This window comes from Oryzias latipes, chromosome 17 (genome assembly GCF_002234675.1).
Source record: "Oryzias latipes chromosome 17, ASM223467v1".
Lineage (NCBI taxonomy): Eukaryota > Metazoa > Chordata > Actinopteri > Beloniformes > Adrianichthyidae > Oryzias > Oryzias latipes.
The window spans coordinates 29,049,095-29,069,910 of record NC_019875.2 but is presented as its reverse complement, the minus strand read 5'-3'; the positions used below and the strand labels follow the sequence as shown (position 1 = coordinate 29,069,910).

General features: G+C 39.1%; 1 protein-coding gene across 1 annotated transcript in view; it reads right to left on the bottom strand.

The window, feature by feature from the left end:
• Nucleotides 1–16,375, bottom strand: part of b4galt2 (beta-1,4-galactosyltransferase 2) — a gene marked incomplete in the record, with an annotated part of 73,608 nt that extends 57,233 nt beyond the window's left edge. Inside the window, 1 exon segment of the mRNA NM_001160444.1 lies at nucleotides 15,920–16,375. Coding sequence (NP_001153916.1) covers nucleotides 15,920–16,265 — 346 coding nt within the window.
• Nucleotides 16,376–20,816: the final 4,441 nt, after the last annotated feature.

Here is a 20,816-nt window from a genome sequence, read left to right as displayed (position 1 = left end):
TCCTTCGAAATAATTCATTCATGCGAACGGAATAATTAATTTGTGCGAACTGAATAATTATTCACGCCATAAGTCATTCATAAACACGATATCGCTCTCCATCCAGCCGCAAAAGCAGTTTTCAGCAGAGCGAATGTAGGTCACAGAGACACGGAAGTTACCGCTGAAAACGGCTTTTGCGGCTGGATGGAGAGCGATATCCTGTTTATGAATTATTTCGAGGGAACGAAGTATTATCTTGTGCGAACAAGATATTAATCTGTTGCAATGAGATATATTTTAGTTTTTTAATTTCATTGTAAATGTTAACTTCCAAACAAAAAATAGCAGCAGAAAACCCTCAAAAATCTCATTTCTATGGCATCAGAAAATCGATGACAAATTCGTACTTCTTGTGCAGAAAAATTGGAACAGAAAAAATGAAAATTTACAACAATTTAAGTTTATTTTCCTAATTCTAGATCTTCCAGTCAATCAATGAAATCTTGCTAATCTGGGGTATTTGGCGGCCTTTAAGGATCATTAAAAAAATCTCAATGAGATAATTAATAATTTAATGTGCAGCAGAAAAGCAGATAAAAAGTACGGATGTGAAACGACCAATGGGGGATCGTTTAAAATACTTTAAGACCTGGTAAAAAAGACTTTTACTGGAGGATAAATTTGAACTTTTGTCTGTGATTCAGTCCTCCAAAGTTTGCAAAAATTAAACAAAAACTACTTTAATCTTAATTTAATTTTTTTAGAAGGTCATGCATGTGCTGATGCTGCCTAGCAACCATTAAAGCAGTTTACTCTCGCTGTCAAGGTTGCGGATGATGCAGCTTTATGAAGAGGGGTTACCTGTTTGTTTTTAATAGATTATAAAATAAAATGCGATTATAAGAGTACTCCATCTTCTTATGCAGGTGTGGGTGTATGCATGTTTTCCCATTCCAGAAGCATCAGTGTGATCTGCCAAACAATTTTTTATTAATTGAATAGATATTAGTGTTTACATGTGCAGCTGGATGAAAACATTTCATATTTGCTGTTGGATGTGTGAGAGTATATTGTGAGATAAAATAATCCCAAATTCAGGGGCAAAAAGAGGAGTCAAGAAATTCAATGAAATACTTCTGACAGCAGAATTATCCGGGTTAAAGTGTGAGACGGAATAGCCCGGCGTTCTGCCAGATGACAGCAGCGTGCCAGCTGCCGTGTCGTCTCATTTATCACTTGGAGTGCTCGCTTGTTAGAGCACACTCCTTAATAGTGGCTCTGAAATGTGAGGGCCGAATGAGGGGAGGCATTTTAATACGACACGAACAACACAGAACGCTCACAGACGTGCATTGTTAGCACCGGATCTCCAGCAACACAAAAGGCAATCGCACAAACGACAACGGCCTGCATGCAGGAAAGGAAACAAATCTATCCCGTCTTTTCGAGGCTCGTGCTTGAGCCACGGAGCTCCTCCTCGTGCAGCAAAGTGGCTTCCAGCTGTGATTAATGATCTTCGTCCTGATAAATTCCTCTGCAGGATACATTTTCATTTGCTTATTTTCTACTTTCACACACAAAAATGTTTTATCTCAAACAAGAGGGGACAAAAATTGCTCATCAACATGAAAACATTTTCTACAAAAGAAAAAAAATAGAATTTTAAAAAACGTGTGTTGTGAAGTTCCAAAGGATGAAGACTGTTGCTGCTTTTATGACATAACAGCGCTTTGGAAATCCGAGCAGCTTAATGAATAACCGTTCCAAACCCCGCCGACCTAAACAAAGTGACGGAGTTGTGTTTTGACAAATCTCCTTAGGCAAAGAAAGCTGTTTTTTTTTTAAACATCATATGTCCTCTTTAGGAGGATTTATTCTGTTCTTTGTGTCACTTTTTTGATTGATTCATAAATGTAAACAGTTAAACATAAATGCAATTTATTGACGTGAGATTTCAAGTTGTGCAACAGTTTCTTTGGTTCATCAGCTTTAATAGACGCATTCAAATGATTTGCAGACGATTATGTCATCTGTGTGTACCCAGTTTGTCGCAAATAGTTAACTATGAGAAAAAAGGCTTTTATGATCGAGCAAAAAACATCAGCTTTGAAAATGTAACTTATGAATTAAAGAACTTAGTTTTTCAAGTAAAATGAGAATAAGTCTTTAAATTAAAGACCCACATGATCTTGTTGCATTTTTCTGATGTTATAGGTGTCAGGAGCCGGAGCCAGGGCGGGTTTGGTGGGTGGTTTCTCACTTCCGGTTTTGGGCTTTTATTTTGTTACTTCCGTTCAGCGCCCATTTGTTTCACTAGGTAACTTCACCAGTCATCACCGGCACCTGTCTGCTCACCTGTTTGTCATTTCCTTTTGTGTATTTAAACCCTGGTCTGTTTGTTTCTTGTCACTGGGTCGTTCTGTAAGTTCGCTTCAGTTATTTCGAGTACTAATAGTGATTAAACCTTGATTGTTTTTGAAGCTCTTTTGCTGTCCTGCATTTGTGTCCCGTCTCAACCTTGACAATAGGATGTGTATAAAGATAATTGAGCTCGAAATTGCATTTCTGAGCATTTCTCCATTCAAAAGACGACAAAATGAAGATGGAGAAATTAGAAGAAAAAGAGCGTGTTTGTAAATATGTTGTGATGTAGAAAATACGGCGAGCGGGGCTCCCTGCTCTCAGCAACAGGGGGGTTGCTTAGTGCCAATGGTCCCGCCCACAAATCAATTTGTGTATTTTCTACGTTTGAAATTTCAGTCATTCGTGATCCGTGCGTAATATACGTAACTCGGTAAGTGTTTCTTGCGTTTCGTGAATTTGGTTTTGAGCTTTTCAAAATTTTTGGTCTGTTGAGAATTACAAAGTTTATGCATATTTTACATAGCTGATACGCCATTATTACGTAAAATTGTACGAAATTGTGCATCATTTTTGCAAGATGAATTGTATATAAATAGCACAACAGTCATGCAAGGTTCCTGTTCTACATTATTTTACGTGTTCTTTGTGTGCATTCTTATTTCTTCCGTGGTTTTAACGTGGTTCGCGAACTATAAAGATGCTAATGGACTGAGATAAGAAAAAAAACTCAGGCTGGCGTTCAGGCACTGTCCTGCACCCATTGGCGCTGCTTCACCACAGTCCTCCTTTGGTCCTGACCCATAATCTACCTTTATTTTGAAAGGACTGATCCCGTCTCGTCAATGGTAGCCAGCGACTCCGCAGACACCAGGCACCAGGCGTCACCTTTACTAACAGTCAATTACAGCTTATAATTAGGCTGGGATGAAATGTAGATGCTGTTGAAAGCCTGTTTCGGGGATAATGTGCTTTAACGATGCCGCCTTTGATAAGGAGATAAGAGATCATAAATTATCTGAATAAACAGCCGAGAAGAAGATGGAAGGAGATACAAAAAAAAGAAAAAAGATTGAGAGAAACAAGAAGCTAAAAAACACAAAGACTGATGAAGACAAAAGTGTCCACTGAGAGAAAATATCTTTCAAGATCAACAGATGGATAAAAGTCAGAAATGCAACAATCAGACATGTAGAAGATGAAAACCGGGTCATTTTCATGAGGTTGTTAGTCAGTATTCTGAGCTCCAGTGCCCTTTGCCTGGTCTGTGTCGACTTTCCTTCCAAGTGGGAATGCATGGCAATGTTTTTGTGAAGAGAACAAGCTTGTTTATTGGATTGATTGAAACCGGTGAAGCCTCTGTGGAGTGCTGTTATTTCCCCGACTAATGAACACAGAGGAAAGTGAAGAAGGACTGACATGAGAAACAAATCCTTCTCACTCCATTAATGTTCACCAGGAGACTGTTCTAATCCTGCTTTTACACCTTAAATGGATCCACAGAACAAGAGAAACAATTATGAAAGATGATTTTAAAACAGCCCCCTGATTTAAAACAAAAAACAAAACATATTACTTTATCAGAAAGAACAATTTAAGGATGGGTTTCCCATTTATTAAGTTTAAACAGTCTGTTCTAAAAACAGTCAACTCCATGATTTTATCAAACCCCCAACCACACACGGTGATGGCAGCATCATGGTATGGGGATGATTTTAGCTAGGAAATAAACAGTTTGTGATCAAATGAAACGCTTTACGTTAGTAGCATGTTTACGTAAATCAACATAATTCTGACTGGGAGCGAAGCAGCTTTGTGCCGGTGCGAATTACACACAGGTTTAAAGAATTACAGTACTTCAAAGAGTGTATTTTACTTTAGTGTCACCGGCAACAGCTCTGGTGTTAAAGGGTTTAGGTTAAGAGAAAGATAGTCCATCCTTATGGCCAAACGGCGCACAAAACACACACACACACACATATCACCGACTAAGAAAACAGAAACTGCATTTCCACTACACATATGCATAAAACTATTGAATTCTAGGAATGTTGATAAAGATAATTTTGCAACTACACCGTTTCCTTTAAATCTTAATTATGTAAAAAAAACACAAATCAACTTACGCTATAAGTCTTTCAGAAACGTGGCGACGGATGTGATCAATACTTTGATTGACAGCAGATACATTCAGATTTCTGCCACAGCACTCGCGCTCATCATCATCTATCAAAGGCGACGTCAGCGTCTTATGCAGAACATGGAGCGGCGAACTCCTTACACGTGGGAGGGGCTACGGATGAAGCAATTTTAGGGATATGGTGCTGGTGATTTTACGGAGGAGCTGTGGATCCAACAATTCCACATGACACGCTCAACTTTTAATGATGTGCAGTGCCCAAGGCAGCCAGTGGTTTCCGGTTGTTAGTCATGTGACTCATTTAATTAGAAGTGTTTCCATTGCAGTTTTGTGAAAAGTGTCCATTTCCATATGCCTCAAAAACCACCTGCTCCAAGGGCAAAAACTAATTTTTAATCATAAATGCGAGTATTTAAGATTTTCGTGTTTCTATTAGGCACATTTATCATTGCATATCCAGTTTGTGCAATTTCATGGCCAGTGGAAACGCAGCTGGTGAGGTCGAGCTCCCCTTAAACTAACAAAAGACATTTTGGAAAAAAATTCTTTATTTTTCCCAGGGGAACGTGAGTCGCTGTATCATTTTTGCAAACCTGTGTCAAACTCGTGGTATTCTAAATACAAGAAGGGTTTTTTATTTATAATTTCGTTATATTAAACATTGAAACATTGAAATGTTTTTCTTCACTGTTACTTGCTTATTAGAAAATAAAATGTAAATACATTTTAGCTGTTTTGAACACAAATAGAACACATATCGAATCAAAACAAAGTCGTGACCCAAAAACTGGTTTGAACTGAAATCCTGATGAAAGTGAATGGTTGCATCCCTTTATATGGTCATAAAGGGGTTTATCCAAATCCTTATGCATACATACTGTAGTGGATTTTTTATTATAAATGAAATAATTTAAATGTTGTGTTTTTTAATTGTTTTAGGTTAGGTTTTACATTTCTGTGCGTCTTTATACACAAACAAACACACACAACAGCACATCTTAGACTGATGCATGCAAGCATCAAGCTTCACCAAAAACATTTGTCATTCATATAGAAATACTACATTCAAGACTCACAGTAAGTCATAGATGGCTGTCAAAAACGGAATAAGCAAATTATTTTTAGAGGAAAACTAAAACAGTTTGTTGTGTTTTGTTGGATGGAGCAGGTTCGGTTATAATATTTTCTTGATCACCTTTCTGAATAACAGAGAAAAAAAAAAATCTTCCACAATGGATGGTTTTTGCTCCTAACATTTGATATAATGGGTTACCATGACAACAGAGGAGCTGTTTACAGTTGGGAGCAGCTCCTTGAGCCTTCGAAAGTCCAACTAATGCCTTTAATAAGAACTCGGCTCCTGATGAGTTAAAGATGAGAAGCCAGGGATACAAAACAGAAACGTAGAGGAAAGATAGAAGAAAATATTTTTTTCCCTTCAGTCGTTATGAAGAATGTCAGAGCACTCCATTATCTTCTCCGTCCCCCCAAAAAGGATTGTTTGCAAATGTAATTTATATGAAAAAAGTTTAGCCTCCAATATAAAATGCGTTTATGACAATATACACGCCATGAATCTGAAGATTCATAACCCATTATTGTAATGGTGACATCTGTCCAACACAAGACACAGTCGGCAGTACAATGTTTTTTAAGCATAATTAAAAAAATATATACATGAAAATATTTGTTTTGTGTTTCACAAAGAAGGAGATCTCTCCTAGATTTCTTTTTTAAGGGCTGTCAATTTAAAGGATAAAACTAAAATGTACGGAATAAGCGGCATGGAGACATTTGAAAACAGGCTGTACTAAAAAGATGCAAAATAATTAAAGAATTTACAGAGGACTAGTCAGTAAATAAAAATGTCCCCGGGTTTGAAACGCTTCAGTATGGATTGTATCAGATATCCTGTTTGCTTTTGGAAAAGGCCTTCCTGATCACCAGGAGGAATTTTATTTAAGTATTTTTGCATTGGACTTAGCCTTAAAACAGAAAACTGTCACGTCGGTTCACATCAGGACAAGAAGAACTCTGATTCCTCCTCCTGCTGGTCTGTCTCCAAACGTCAGGTGAAGTAGCAGCTAAAGACACAGAACTAGAACAAGCCTGCAGATCTGCATGGTGACAGCCTCGCCATCCTGACAGTCTGACGGTCCCACAACATTTGTTTAACCTCATCCGAGCCAGGAGAAGCTTCCAGTTCTGCAGAAATACATTTCCTGCTCCCAGATACTAAAAAAAGACCTTCAACCTGTCTTAATGCTCCAACAACATTGTGCATTTTGATAAAAATGAAAGTCTCAGACAAAAGAAACTTCTGCCTACAGCACTGGAAAGACCTACCAGCCTGGCTTTATAGGTGAACAGAAGCACAGAAGAAGATCACAAAAGTCCAAACTTTTTCAGATGTCAGCGGTGGAGAGGCTGGTCCTGCCATCGTGTGAGTGAAACCAAGACAACCATGATAAATAAGACCAACATCTGCTGTTCTGGACAAAGGGATGGAAGACGAAAAATGTCCAATTGGAATAGAGAATGGAACTTAAAAACCAAAAGGAGTTTAAAAATGTCATTAAAGAAGATTCTTCTCTTTAAAAAGTGTGTCTATCAGCACAAATTAATATAAACACTGTCAGTTTGTACTTAATGTTAGCTCAAAGGCATGATCCTTACTTTATGATCGTTTCTTTGGTGGTGATTTAATTTGATTCACAAATCAAGATCAACGATTCGCATCCCCCACCTCAATTCTTGCTATTTAATATATTATGTTTGAATGGTTGCTACATTTCCATCTTCCTAATGGATATATACAAATTTAAATGATCTGTATTTTATCGCCATCATTTATCCTTTTATTTGGATAAACAAACCAGATAAAAACACAAAGCTTAAGAAAGAAAGAAATGGCATTTCTCATTTTAAACAATGTTCCACTCTAAAGTCTGTAAACTTCCTGGTTAACCTTAGCAGGAAAGAAAAACACACATTAATCTTGTGTCAGATCATTGTACAACAAATCCTGAAAATGTTCTCCACACTTTCTCCATCCTCAGAGATCTGCTGACTATAGTTCTAGAAGACAGTAGAACTCAAAATGGAACAGCTAGAAAACTCTCATAGTCCAACAGAAAACATGTTTTACAAACTGACTTTTCTTCTTCAGTGGAAAACCAAACAAACACACACACAAAAAAACTAGCAGACAGTCACATGGCGTCACATAAATAATTACCAGATTTTCAAAATATTTTTAGTTCCATCTTCATCATATTTTTTCATTCAAAGTTTTGACTATATTTAAGACAGAAATTGGTTCCTTAAAACCCCTGGTGCTTTTACTTTGAAAATGAGAACCTTCACCGACACTTTAATTTTTTTCCTATGACAGGTTGCTTAACTTATATATTTACAATCCAACATTATTCTTCAATTAATGCATTTTAACCAACTAGCATATTTAAAAAGATCGTGAATCAGCAATTTTGTTCGGCACATATTTTCATGCGCAATTTTTGGAACATATCGCAAATATCTGAGTATTCGGATACTCACTACAGCCCTACTTGTATTTAAAAAATGAAACTTAACATAAAAGTATTGATTTAACCAAGGATGCCCCTCTCAGTAAATGTTGTTGCCCCATTTTAGAAATGAAATGTTAAGCTTAATTTTCTTTGTCATCAGAAAAACGCCACAAAAACATGATAAAAAACACCAAACACACAACTTCCGTGGAAGTGGGTCTTTAAGAAACCAATTGTGTCTTCTGTTTTTTTAGAGCAAAGTGTGCAGCTTGCAAACTGGACATCCAGCGGAGACGATTTGACTGCCTAATTGAATCAGTTTTAACTGAGGTGAAGCTCCTAAATCAAGACCACATTGTCCTTCATGTGTTCGCTGGTAAAAAGTGTCCCCAGTGACTTTTACATGATTACATTCAGGGCTGCATCGCTGCATTATGCGAGATATAAATCTCCTGAAAATCATTTCACTGTTGTAATTGATGGAGGTGAATCTCAACATGTTGGACTGAATGGAGTGGTAATTTGATTACATTGCTAATTATTTTCTCGGTTTATTGATTCCTAAGATGCAGACGATAATCTCCAAACTCGAAGAGATTCTATGAAAACATTGGCAGTTTTGATTAGAAAAAAAACTAAAGTGGAAAATTTACTGATCCCAAATTTAACCCATGGTAGTGCAAGGCCTCTTTGAGCTTCTACTTCTACCGTACAGTTTACTCTATTAAATTGTCTCTAAAAGTGTTTTTGTGGCAATGCTTATCTTTTTAGTACAACACAAACAGATATTTTTAATTCACAATATTCCACAATTAACCAGAAACTGGCCAAACACCCCCAATCCATGTGGTCATTTTTTCTTCTTTTTTTGCAAAAGAAATATTACATTAAATTAAAAAAAACAATAATAATAATAATCACAAAATTGAGGTCAAGCTGTTAAAATGCTTCACTACAAAAAGTGAAACATGCGGAGAAAATGAAAATGTCGAAATCCACAAATAAAGTAAAGGTCAAAACTATGTGAAATATGTCTAAAAGAACCAGACAAAGCCCACTAAACTTCATACAATTCGTCAAGGATTTATTCCAAGGGGATCTGACGTGGGTAAAATAATTAAATCGTTCCCACGAAATGATATTCTGGTATACATTTATCCTGTTGTATTTGAATGCACCACAGTTACAGGGACACGTTAATTGGTCAAGATGCATTATGGGATATGTGTGATGCATGATGGGATACGTAGCATGTAGCCTTCTGATGTAAAGTGACTGCTAACGAACATGTTAATAAAAGACAAGTTACTTCAGCACGCCCTGAATTTTATTATTCCTGTTGGACCCTAAACTACAACATCCCATGGAGCTTTAGCAGCAGGACGGGATGTGAATGAATCCAGACATGGAGACGTAATTACCAACGCTTCTGAAGAGATTTTTTAAAAGAAATACATCTGATCTCTAAACATCCTCCATGCATTGTAATGAGACACACAGAAGGAAATGTGATGGTATCTGCTGTAAATCCGAGTATTGCTCACATCCGTGCTTTTGAATGACTTGTCAAGTAAATTATCATAATTCATTAATTCGTGTTAACAAAATATTATTTCATGGGAACGAAAAAAATCAATTCGTGGGAACGATGTATTTATTTATTTTACCCATGTCAGATCCGGGGCTCCGTACGATTATATGATATCTGGTTAAGTTTTTTATTTATTTATTTTTTACTAAACCTTCACTGAGTAAACAACTTTAAAAAAATAAATAAATAAAAAAAAATAAAAAAAAAAGCATACTTATCCTGCCAGAAATCACACAGAAACACACCAACATGCGGTCAGGATATAAACTGTGGATGCCAGCCACTCATACAGGAAGCACCTGTCAGCTGTGTTGTGGGACAGCCAAGGGCTTGTTTGTTTACTTCTGCCCTGCTCCCTCCCTCACTTTCCATGTGTGTGTGAGACTGTTCAAGGTCTCCATACCCCCCCCCCCCCCCTTCAGCCCTTCACCTCCACCTGCTGTTTCTTCTTTCCCTCCATCCCACCTCTCCGCCTGCCCCTCCCCGTCATCCCAGCCATCATACCACCATCCATTAGATCTCTTTGTCTGCACCTGTGACTGAAAAACAGCCTCCGTCTTTCTCTGCCTTCCCGCTCATTACAGCCTCCAGGCAGCCACTCCATCACTGAGAACGGGCAGAGATAAGCTACAAGAGTACACCTGTGCTCGATATGAATGCCAAATCCAACGCCAGCGGCAGCCAATTCCACGGCAAATAATGAAATCAGCGAAGCTCAGGTTCAGGCAAATCAGCCCGACTGCTTTATCTCCCTGTTCCTATTTCAAAGCCCGCAACCAAGCTCATTATCAAATGAGAAAAGCAATCAGAGTAAAAAATAAATAAATAGAAGGAGAAATGCTGACGCTGCCTGAAGAATTAAAGCTTTAAAGATCCCGTTTAAAGATTTAAACAGGCTGGAGGAGAGGAGGAACTTGTTTTTAATGTCATCCAAAAAAAGTGCTGCAGCTTCAACGAGCAGACAGACACAACGGCCAAATGAATCGATTAGCATGTCGCATAAACGGAAATGACTCCAACGTCTGATCTGGGCTAGAGAACAATGATCTTGAATGGCATTTTATGGAATGCTATATGTTGAATCAAATGTAGCGTTTTCTTTTATTTAACTATTTTTAAACTATTTTAGTTTTTAAGGATTGATGCACTTTTAATCTTGTGACAATTTAACGATCACTTTTTTGTTTTTTGTGAGCGAATGATGCACTTTTTCCACATTATTTATCGTTTTTTTAGTCCTAACTTTTAGCATGGTAAATTATTGCTTAATGTGTGAATGTTGCGCAGACCGAAAAGCACATTTTTAAATGTCATTGTTCCAGTGAAAAATAAAGAACTATCACTGTCGCACTCATAGAGGAACTTTCTACAAGACTTTCACTTAAGTGAGAGACACCAAAAGACGGATAAAAATGGAAAAAACTCGTAGAAGTTGTAATGTGTGAGCCAACAAAATCTGCAACAAACAAGCACCGGGTTTCTAATCAGAGTTTTAGGAAAATGTCAAATTGATTTACATTAAAAACTCACTTTATCGTCTCCCATTGTTCATTTTTTTAATTCTCTTAAAGAGTCTTGTTGGTTTTTCTAGTGTTTTTTTTTGGTAATTTATTATATGGTTTAATTATGCTTCTTTTTGATGTTCTTTTTTTTATTTAGTGAGTGTAATTCCTCTTTTCTTTATTGGACAACCATGAAGTTTCTGAATTAATCACCGTAATTTCCGGACTACAAGCCGCTACTTTTTTCCTGCGCTTACAGCCCTGCGGCTTATTCAGTGACGCGGCTAATTTATGGATTTAATTAGCGGCAGCCATGTACGTACTTTCGAACTCAGTGAATAGTTTGAATTCTTTAACACCAAGCACAAGACATTTATATTCAACACACCTCTAAGCAGCCAAACAGCATGGACTTGACTTCAGGTCTTAGACACTTCAGTCATGGTTCAACAAAATGAAACACGCATGCCCAGCCGCATCCCAGAATCCTTTGGTGCCATTAGACCCAACGTGCACCAGATCGCCGCTACAATATGATGAAGCTTTCAAGTTAAAAGCAATCGTTAAAAGCAGCGTGAAAAAGTCCACCGTCACCAACGGGTTTGGAAAAGCCGGTTTGCTGCGTGACGGAGAGAACAGCGCATGGAGTGAATTTACACTCCATTTACGGTTTCTAAGGAAACCGTAAAAGCGGAATTTTGCTTTGAAAAGCTCACAGCCTCCGTGTGAGCTGGAGACATCTTCTCCTGCTGATTGAGCTGCGGGGCCGATGGCAGTCTGAAGGCTCCCACACGTAACAACGCATCCGCCCCTCATACACAAAACGTACAGTATTAAGTCCGATTGCTCTGCACAGAAACGATTTGCTCCATCCACCGGCGCAACGGGGACGAAGTCCTCCTCCTTGAAGCCGCCCTGGCCAGAGGTGTCGGAGTAGATAGGAAGGGGAGACAAGGAGCGCGCGGGGCGGGAGCGGAGCGCAGAGGCTTCTGAATTCTGACGCACGCGCCGCACTGAGGCGCGCGTATCGCGCTGAGGCGCGCGCTTTTCAGTCGCCGCTGCTGTATTTTACCGGTGTGTTTTTTTTTAACCAGCCCTGTTACTCCCATAATGCTGCCGCGACACAAGCGGAAGGAGAGCTTTTCCCGTTCACCCCTCCATGCACTGCTGCTACTTGCTAATTCTTAAACACGTACAACAGAATGGCGAGCCGGGCGTTGGCCCCGCCTTTAGCCCCTAAGACTCATGGGAAATTTGGAATCGCGGATGTAAATTTCCTCATCATAACTGAGGGATGTAATGTTGATTATATGGTTACTGTTTGTAATTTTATGTATGATACCTAGATTGTCAATAAGTAAAAAAAAAATGAAATAAAAACACCATAACTGAGGAACTTGTGAACAGAATAGAGGTCCATGCTGTTTGACAGATGTCGATACACTCAAATACATGAGCCAGAGGCAAAGCTGGAACCACCCACAATGTGCTAATGAATTGCACTCACTCTGGGATGCTGGCCGTGATCTGTCAGGATGACAATATCGCCTAACACATGCGCGGCCTGTACTCTGCCGCGGCTTGTGTATGTATAAAACTAATTAAACACGTGAAAATGGGTGGGTGCGGCTTGTAATCGGGTGCGCTTTGTAGTCCGGAATTTACGGTAATACCATTTCTATCCATCTGACTTGCACTGAAACAGTTTTGTCTGAAATTAACGAAAAATGAAGAGCAGCTGCTTCTAGAGAGGAAACTTTATTTGAAATAAGAGACAAAAAAAAAAAAAGATTTGGAAATAACTTTCCAAATGGATCAGTTCATTCATAGAAAACACGTTAAAGATTCTGGAAGAATTATCAGATGAATGTTTTCAAACATTAAACTTGTGTTGACTGTATTGATTGTTGTTGTTGCCACAAAAGTCCAATGCTTTCAAATTAAAAATATATTTTTTAAAGATTTTCTCAACAGCTCGTTTCTTAACGTTCTCTCGTGGAAAAAAAGAAGAAAATTGTGGGGTTTTTTTAAGTTTGTTTCGATCAAAGCAACACAAATGAAAAGTTGTCTGTTCACAAACCCTTTTGTCTGAAAGCTGAAGAAAATAAGACGTAGTAAGAAAAGCAGATTGGTGGTCTGAAGCGTTCATGTGTGCGTTCCATAGATGCTTCCAAAACAACTGAAGCTGTCAATCAATCTGGGAAAAAAGTAGTTAAACTTAAAAACAAAAGTTAAAACATGTGACGGATGGAGAGATCATTAAAGAGCTAACAAACAAACAAGAACAAAATCATCTCTTGTAGACCTAACAGGTTACTTCTCAAACTGTAAAAATGAAGGCAGGAAAAAAGGGATTTGGCTTGTTGAGAAAAGAAAACCTCTGTAATTTATTTTAGAAAACAAGCAAACAAAAGGGCAATGCTTTAGGTTTTTAAACAAAAAGAAAGAGAGTTCATCATAATTTGGCTATTCTGGATGTTATGCGTGAGAAGAATCCCAGCAACGTAAGTGATCAATCGACTCTTCCACCTTTCAGCTGATCAACCATGAACACCTGCCCCAAAAGGAAAAGTGTGAGTCCAGCTTCAGCTTAAACCAATGACTGAAATATGAAAAAGCTTGGAGGAAATTTTGTCAAAGGGACCCTTCCCCTTTTTTCTTTTTTTTTTTTTAAATAAAAGTGAATATCTAAATCTATATTTCTTTTTAATGATGTAGGTTTTGGAAGATATGGCTGGAGATTAAATAAGTAGTAGACTATTTGCTTTAATTAAAAGCAAATAGTCTACTTAACAGACTTATTTAATCTCCTGCAGTTAGAACTGAAGTTGTAAAGAAGTTCCTTTAAAGTGCTGCCGTGTGCTGGTGCTGCTGTTTGTGTAGTTAGCTAAAACCTCCGACTGCATGAATCTCCGTAAGGGCCCCACAGTGAGTCCATCCGGTTGAAATACAGCGGCGTAAACCCTTGACATTAAATCCATTTGATGTTGCAGCCTGACCCTAAAGACCTGAATTATGACCAACTTGCTCTTTGCCACTAATTGGAGTCGGCCTGGAGGTGTATTTATGTACAGAGTATACACCAATAACCTTTGGCTTTGAGTGCCGTTGAAGGTCTCATCTACACTTATGACTTGGAAATCCCCCTGCCTTGCTTAGAGACAGAGCAGAGCAGCACCAACAAATGAAGGAATCGTCACAGAAAATATGGAGGACAGGAACTAGGACGGAAAAAAATAGATTCCAAAGTCATTTAATCAGATTGAGTTCAACAAATTCGATTAAAGCAGATAATTGAAAAATAAAGGATGACTATAGGGCGCACCATCAATGAATGATCTACTTAACCCTTGTGCTATCCTAGGCACTTTGACATTGGGGGTTGGGTCATCTAGACCCCACAAGACTGTGCACTGAACCTTTCTCTTCAATGATTTGTGATCTTCATTGGTGTCCATGGATTACATGAAATCCTCTCCACCTTTATCCACCTTTGTCATGGTAGGGAGAACACGTCAATGGTCATCCTGACCCCATAGGATAGCACAAGGGTTAAGCACATCATATACAGTATGAGGCACATTGAGCGCCACAAATGAGTAAGAGATAATGCAATCAGTCAGACTTATAGCTAAATTTACAGTAACTCTAGTGCTTGTTTGTAACCACATAAGAAGCATTAGCATATTCACAAAATCTCTAATGCCCAACCTTGTTTGCAACACGTAAGTAAAATGCGACTGACGGACTATATATGGCAATTTTTTCAGGGTGTCTGAATCTATCATTTGTCTCGGAAATTTCCTGAAGGTTTCTGCACGAATTAGTGTGCAGCGATGCTCACCAGATTGGCAAGTATGGACCACAATGCATTGCGTTTGAACGATTCGTCATTTGAAAAGATATGTTTAAATGTGTTTTTAATAACTCATCCGAGTTTTTATTATCAGAACACTCTGGAGTCATAAATAGCCTTCGTAAAATGTTCTTATTTGACGTTAAATGTCAAATAGGGGATAAATGTAAGGGTAGGGAGAAGCCGTAGGGGTGGGGAAGCAATGCGGTTTCAGCCTTAGTCTTTTCGGGTTAGGGAGTAGCGAGGGGATTCGGATACCAACTTACACCAACACCAACTTCCAACCTCGTTAGTAAAACAAAAGAAAAAGCTTCAAATTGGCTGCGTTAGCGTATTCACATTAACACCCAACCATATGTGCTAATCCATATATAATCCTTATATTAACCCATATATAAGATGTTCCAGATGACAATATGGAACAATTTTTCTCAGCAAAAATTCAAGCTTTGTTGTTTTTATACAGTACTAAGTCCTTCTTTGCATTTGGATCAACTCTTAACACTTCACAAACAACAGAAAGCTGCTCTTTCAGTTTATAGCTTTTCCTGATTTTAAATTATTTTCTGCGATTTATTTCATACATGTGGAAACCTGATTTAAGAATAGGTTGGAAAACAAGAGAATCTAAATCTGCAGGTTTTTCCATGACGACAGAATATAATAGTCACAAAGATTTGAAAGCTTTTCATTTCTACGTTAGTGTTTCTGTTAGACATCCTGTTGTAGGAACTGTGTTTGTTATAGGCAGTGGTTTTCTGACACCAGGACACACGTCATTGTTGACATTAAGGAGACAAAGCTCTGGCTTCAGAAAAGGCAGTCGGGATTTGTTTTAGCCGTTTGTTTTTAACGTAGGTTGTTGCTTTGTTCACCTTAACACGTTTTAATGACAGGGAAGTTTAAAAGGTTTATCTCCAGGAGTCTGGTAAGGAGTAAGAGGAGTAAGCGACTCACCAAGACCAGGCGGGTTCTCAGGACATGGCGGTAGCGGCTTTGGAGAAGGAGTCTGATTACTCTCAGGCTGCATAGTTGGTGCCAGCTGCTCTCCGGTGGCCAGGTAGTTGGCTAACGTGGTGTTGGACCTGGAGAGGTTGTAGTAATAGTAATGATGTCCGCTCCCAGCTCCACTGACATTGTTCCTGGATCCGTTGCGTCCATTGTTGAAGCGGCTGAAGAGGTCGAAGCGCTGCGAGTAGACGTCAAAGTACAGGATCATCATGATGAGGAAGTGGAGCAGGCAAAGCAGCAGGACGCCTTTGCAGATGCGCTCCAGAGTCCGTCCCAACATCAGCCGGGTCATGGCCGATGGAGGTTACCGTCCTGCGACGGCCAGCCCCAGCAACGCCGGCGTGGCACGGCTACGGGCGTGCGGCCATGGTGATGGTCGTGCAGGTGACAGCAGCTGCCATTAGATGCTCAAAGATGGGACTTCAGCGAGGGTCATGGGGTCACTGATGTGAAGGAGAGACCTGCACCGTCAGCTAAACCAGCTGTTCCTAAAACCTGTGTGGCCAGCTTGCTTCTGAAGATCCAGATTTGCTGCATGACAAGAACTAAACCCTCCAATCAGTGCATTTCCTAATGAACCTGATATAAATGAGAGATCAGTAAATCTATTAGATGTTTCTGATTAAATCCAAGACATTAGATTAAACGTGTCAGGTTGTGGGTGAGGCTTTTGGATTTTCCATTTTTGTCCAATTACTTGCACACAAAACAACTAAAATGTGTGATTGCAACGTTGGCCCAAAGACTCATCCGTTTTGAGAAAAGGATTATCTGACATTTCCATTGGGAAGACCTTCATCTAATGGCGCAAAGAAGTAGTCTTAGGCCTTCAAAGACCTGCAAAAGAAGAGAAAAAGACACAAAGTTAACAAAAGTTCAACTCAAAGTGAGATTTGGTATCAATTTATCACATCTTTACTGACGTTATTTTACATTAAATGTCTCAGAACAATGACTCCCTGTGTCATTTCGCTCCATATAACCAATGAAAACAGCATTGATTTTACGCTGGCACTTTTAGTAATCAGTGCCCTTGTTTTCATTTGAAATGACTTCCTGATTGGCAGCAAAACAGAGTTTAGAATTTCCCTTTGAGAGATGCAGAAGTATGCATGAGAAAAAGCATCCACACATGCAAACAAAACCAGCAGCCTTGACTGGAGCGGTTCATCCAAATTGACATGCCAAGTCAATTTTCCAGTCAAGTGGTTTAAAAACCCATTTATGATGGAATGAGATGGCAAGTGGGACTACACGTTGAGGCCAACATGTGAGCTAAGCAGAGAAAGAAGGGCACTTAGCATGTTCCCAGGGGTGACACTTACTGGAGTTTTACTGCTTTTCCAATCAATGAGAGGAAAGACGGAGACAATAAAAAAATAAAATAAAAACTTGAGTAACAGAGTTTCTGAAGTCGAAAATCAAAAGAGCCAAACAGAAGGGGATATTAATATGCGGATCCAAGCAAAATAGCATCCAAGTTTCTCCATTGGTTAAAATAACAAATACGTTCATCAACTAGAAATGTAAAGATTACAAAGTACAAAAAATACCCCTTGATCAGCCGGTTTGAGGCACCTGAAGCTAGAGCCATATTTTCTCCATCCCACTACCGCCCGCCGAATTTCTGACCATTACCGCCCGCTCCCCCAACGTATGTGTTACACTCTCACAGAACTCTGAGAATTTAGTCCCGCACAGTAATAGAGATTCATTGATTTTGAGTCTTCTCCCGTCTGGCAGTAAAAAAAAAACCACACGTATTTGTATTGATATTATTAAAGAGATACATGGGGTTGTTTGTTTCGTTTCCCTTGCCTGCATGTAAAAAATAAAAACAAAAAAGACAAAAGACACGATACATTCAAATATAATTTTGTTTTTATCAAAAACTTTGCACATAAAAAATAGACCGCTTTGCAAAAACATATACATACGATAAAATAGGCTACATGAAAAACAGCAGTTTTACAATTATTAGCCAAATGTCGCAGGTTTTCTGTTTGAAAAATACAAACAAGAATAAAAACATTCAAACTTAGGCAGCTTGCTCAATAACACTGGCATCATCACGCCTCTTGGCAACGAGGGGCTGTGCTCAAAAAACAATACTAATAAATAACAAAATAAACAACATTAGCAAATGAATTTAACAAATGAATCACTTTGCAATATTGCTGTGGAGGAATAGAATGTCGCTGATCGACTGCGGTCCCAATCCCGCGTGTCTCTCTTCCAAGATGCGCCCACAGACACTTAAGGCCCGCTCTGAAGGTGCACTGCATGCAGGAATGCTAAAGATGAAACGTGCCAGCTTTGATAGTGCTCTTTGTTGAACTTCCACCGTTGAAGTACGCTGTCTGGGTTATCAGAGAGCCGGGAGCCGACATATGCACCCATTTCATCATCGATCGGCTTTGGCACTGAAGCAATGGACGCATCGTTTCCCAGTCTGCGAATCGGTCTGTGCTTTGCTTTTTGGCTGTTCCCAATCCCGCTGTGTTGTTTTTTTAGCCGCCGCAGCAAAATTCAAACCTCCCACTCCCGCGAGATTTGCGTTGGGACTCAATCCCAATGCAGTCCTCTACCTGAAGCATCTAAATCCGGTTCACCAAGTGCATTCAATTTACAAATGAATCCAATTCAAGAATGCCGTTACAAACCATCCAAAATTTGGAGCCTCCATTCCTTAAATATTCAGTGTGGGGAATGGTTAGTAGCACTAATTCATAACAAATTCAACTCATTTATACAAACAAAATTCAGAAAAGTGTCAACGCCGGCTGCCCGTCAGCTTCAGGATTGGTTTTAAACGGGCATGTCCAAAGTCCAGCATGTAGGCCCACTGGAGCCCACATTCAAATTTCTACCAGTCTGCAGGTTGCTGTAAAAAAACCTATCCCAGGACTTTTTAAAGTCTGTGCACAAGTTCTTGATTGCGATTGGCTAAATTCTATCACTAGCCATCGCTAACCCGCGGCAACACAGTCGCGGGACCCTTCAGTGGCATTTTCTAGCTCATTTAAAAGGTTGACTAAACAAAATTAACAGATTTGTTTCTGTGATCGAAATGAGTACGAGTATTAGCCGTTTTGTGTTATTTTCCTGTTCACATGATTCACATTTAGAAGTTTAAAGTGAGCAGCTAATAGTGAATAATTGGTAAAATTTCATTTTTTCCCCCCCTATTTAGACAAACATTTTATTTCTGGTCATCAAATACAAAATTCACATTAATTTGGATAAAAATGTATTTAGATATATACTAAGTATATATTACTTTAATAAACACGTTCTCCAATATCAAAACATGTTGTTACTGTTTGATGTCTAATCAAACCATTTCCAAGGGAAAAAAAGCCTCAACATGAAGGCTGCACTCATGAAATTTCATCAGGAAATTTCTGAACCTACTCACAATAAACGTTTCTTTGTGTGACCAAGAATCCAAATGCCTGGGCTGCCCAACACCAATCTTTTAGCTCTGCCATCATGTTTTATTGCTTTTTCTGTCCTTTTTGTTTGCTTATCATCTGGATCAGGTGATACCCGTTCTGAATGACTGAACACACCTGGTCCAGGTGATCAGCAGCAAAAGGTTCAAGGAAAGCTGGAAATCAAACAGGAATGTAGATCTTGGGTCTCAGGATTGGCCGTCCTTCCATTTGGGGTTTAGATCTACAAGCTGTAATACTCTTCTGGTTGTCATGAACATTTACAGCACTGCATTTGTTTTTTCAGACGGTAGGAAACAGATTAGGAAACATTTTTTACATGAAAAACAAAAAGCAACATTTTCCAGATCCGGTGTTGGTATTTAGTAAACGGAAACAAATCGGACTACAGCTTCTTGGGTAAAATCCAGCTCCATCTGGGGTCTGTGCTTGACTGTATACTCTCGTACTTCACCAGACAACATGTAGCAGATCTGAGCACATGCTGCTCCCCTGAACCCAGACAGCACACGTATGTTTGGTCAATGTCGGCCGTGTGTTTAAATAAATATTCATCATGACGACGCTGGGAGAGCCCTTCCTTACTGGAAAAGATGTGGCCCAGACTGAACTGACGTCATCTGGTTGTAGCCAAAAGTAAACCATTTTCTTTGGATGACGTCACACTCAGTCAGTCCATGTCTGAGATAGGGTCAATGGATCCAAAACAACAGCAGGCTAATTATTAAACAATCAATCACTGACCTGCCTTAGAAAAAAAGAAGATACAACAGTATCTGGTATTCCTACTTTGTCCCCCATCTATGTAGAAATCTCAGCCTGCTTACATGTCAAGATGATAGCCAAAAACATTGCGACTAACTAACCAAAAGCCTTTATGATCTCCATTTTTTTACTGAAATGTTTTGTCTTTTCGGCATCGTAAAGTCCTCAGTGGTTGAACTAGCAAACACTTTGGCATTAGCAAAGTGTTTGCTGATGCCGAGACTTTTGGATAAATTCAGAAATTCCTCTGTTGGTCACGGTTTCCTTGAGGACACCGCTCCAATGAAAATTTTATATAGAGAACATTTAGATTAGAATTGCATTTCTGACATTTTCTTTTTTCAAATGATGCTGTTTGAAAAAGCAATTACATAAAAACTACATTGGGTGGGCCGCAAGCTCCCTGCTCTGCTCCATTCTGATGCATCCACTGTCAGACAAATAGATCCATAAACGTCTTTGTTTTCCTCGTCCGAGCTGGAATCTGGATAGCTTCAATATTGTTCACCATTTTTGTTGCACCGGTAATATTATGTTGGAGGTCTGAGGGGCTGAAAGTGTTAGTGTATACAAAAGGATGATGGGAAGTGTTGGCAGGCTCACACTGTGCCAACAGTCCCGCT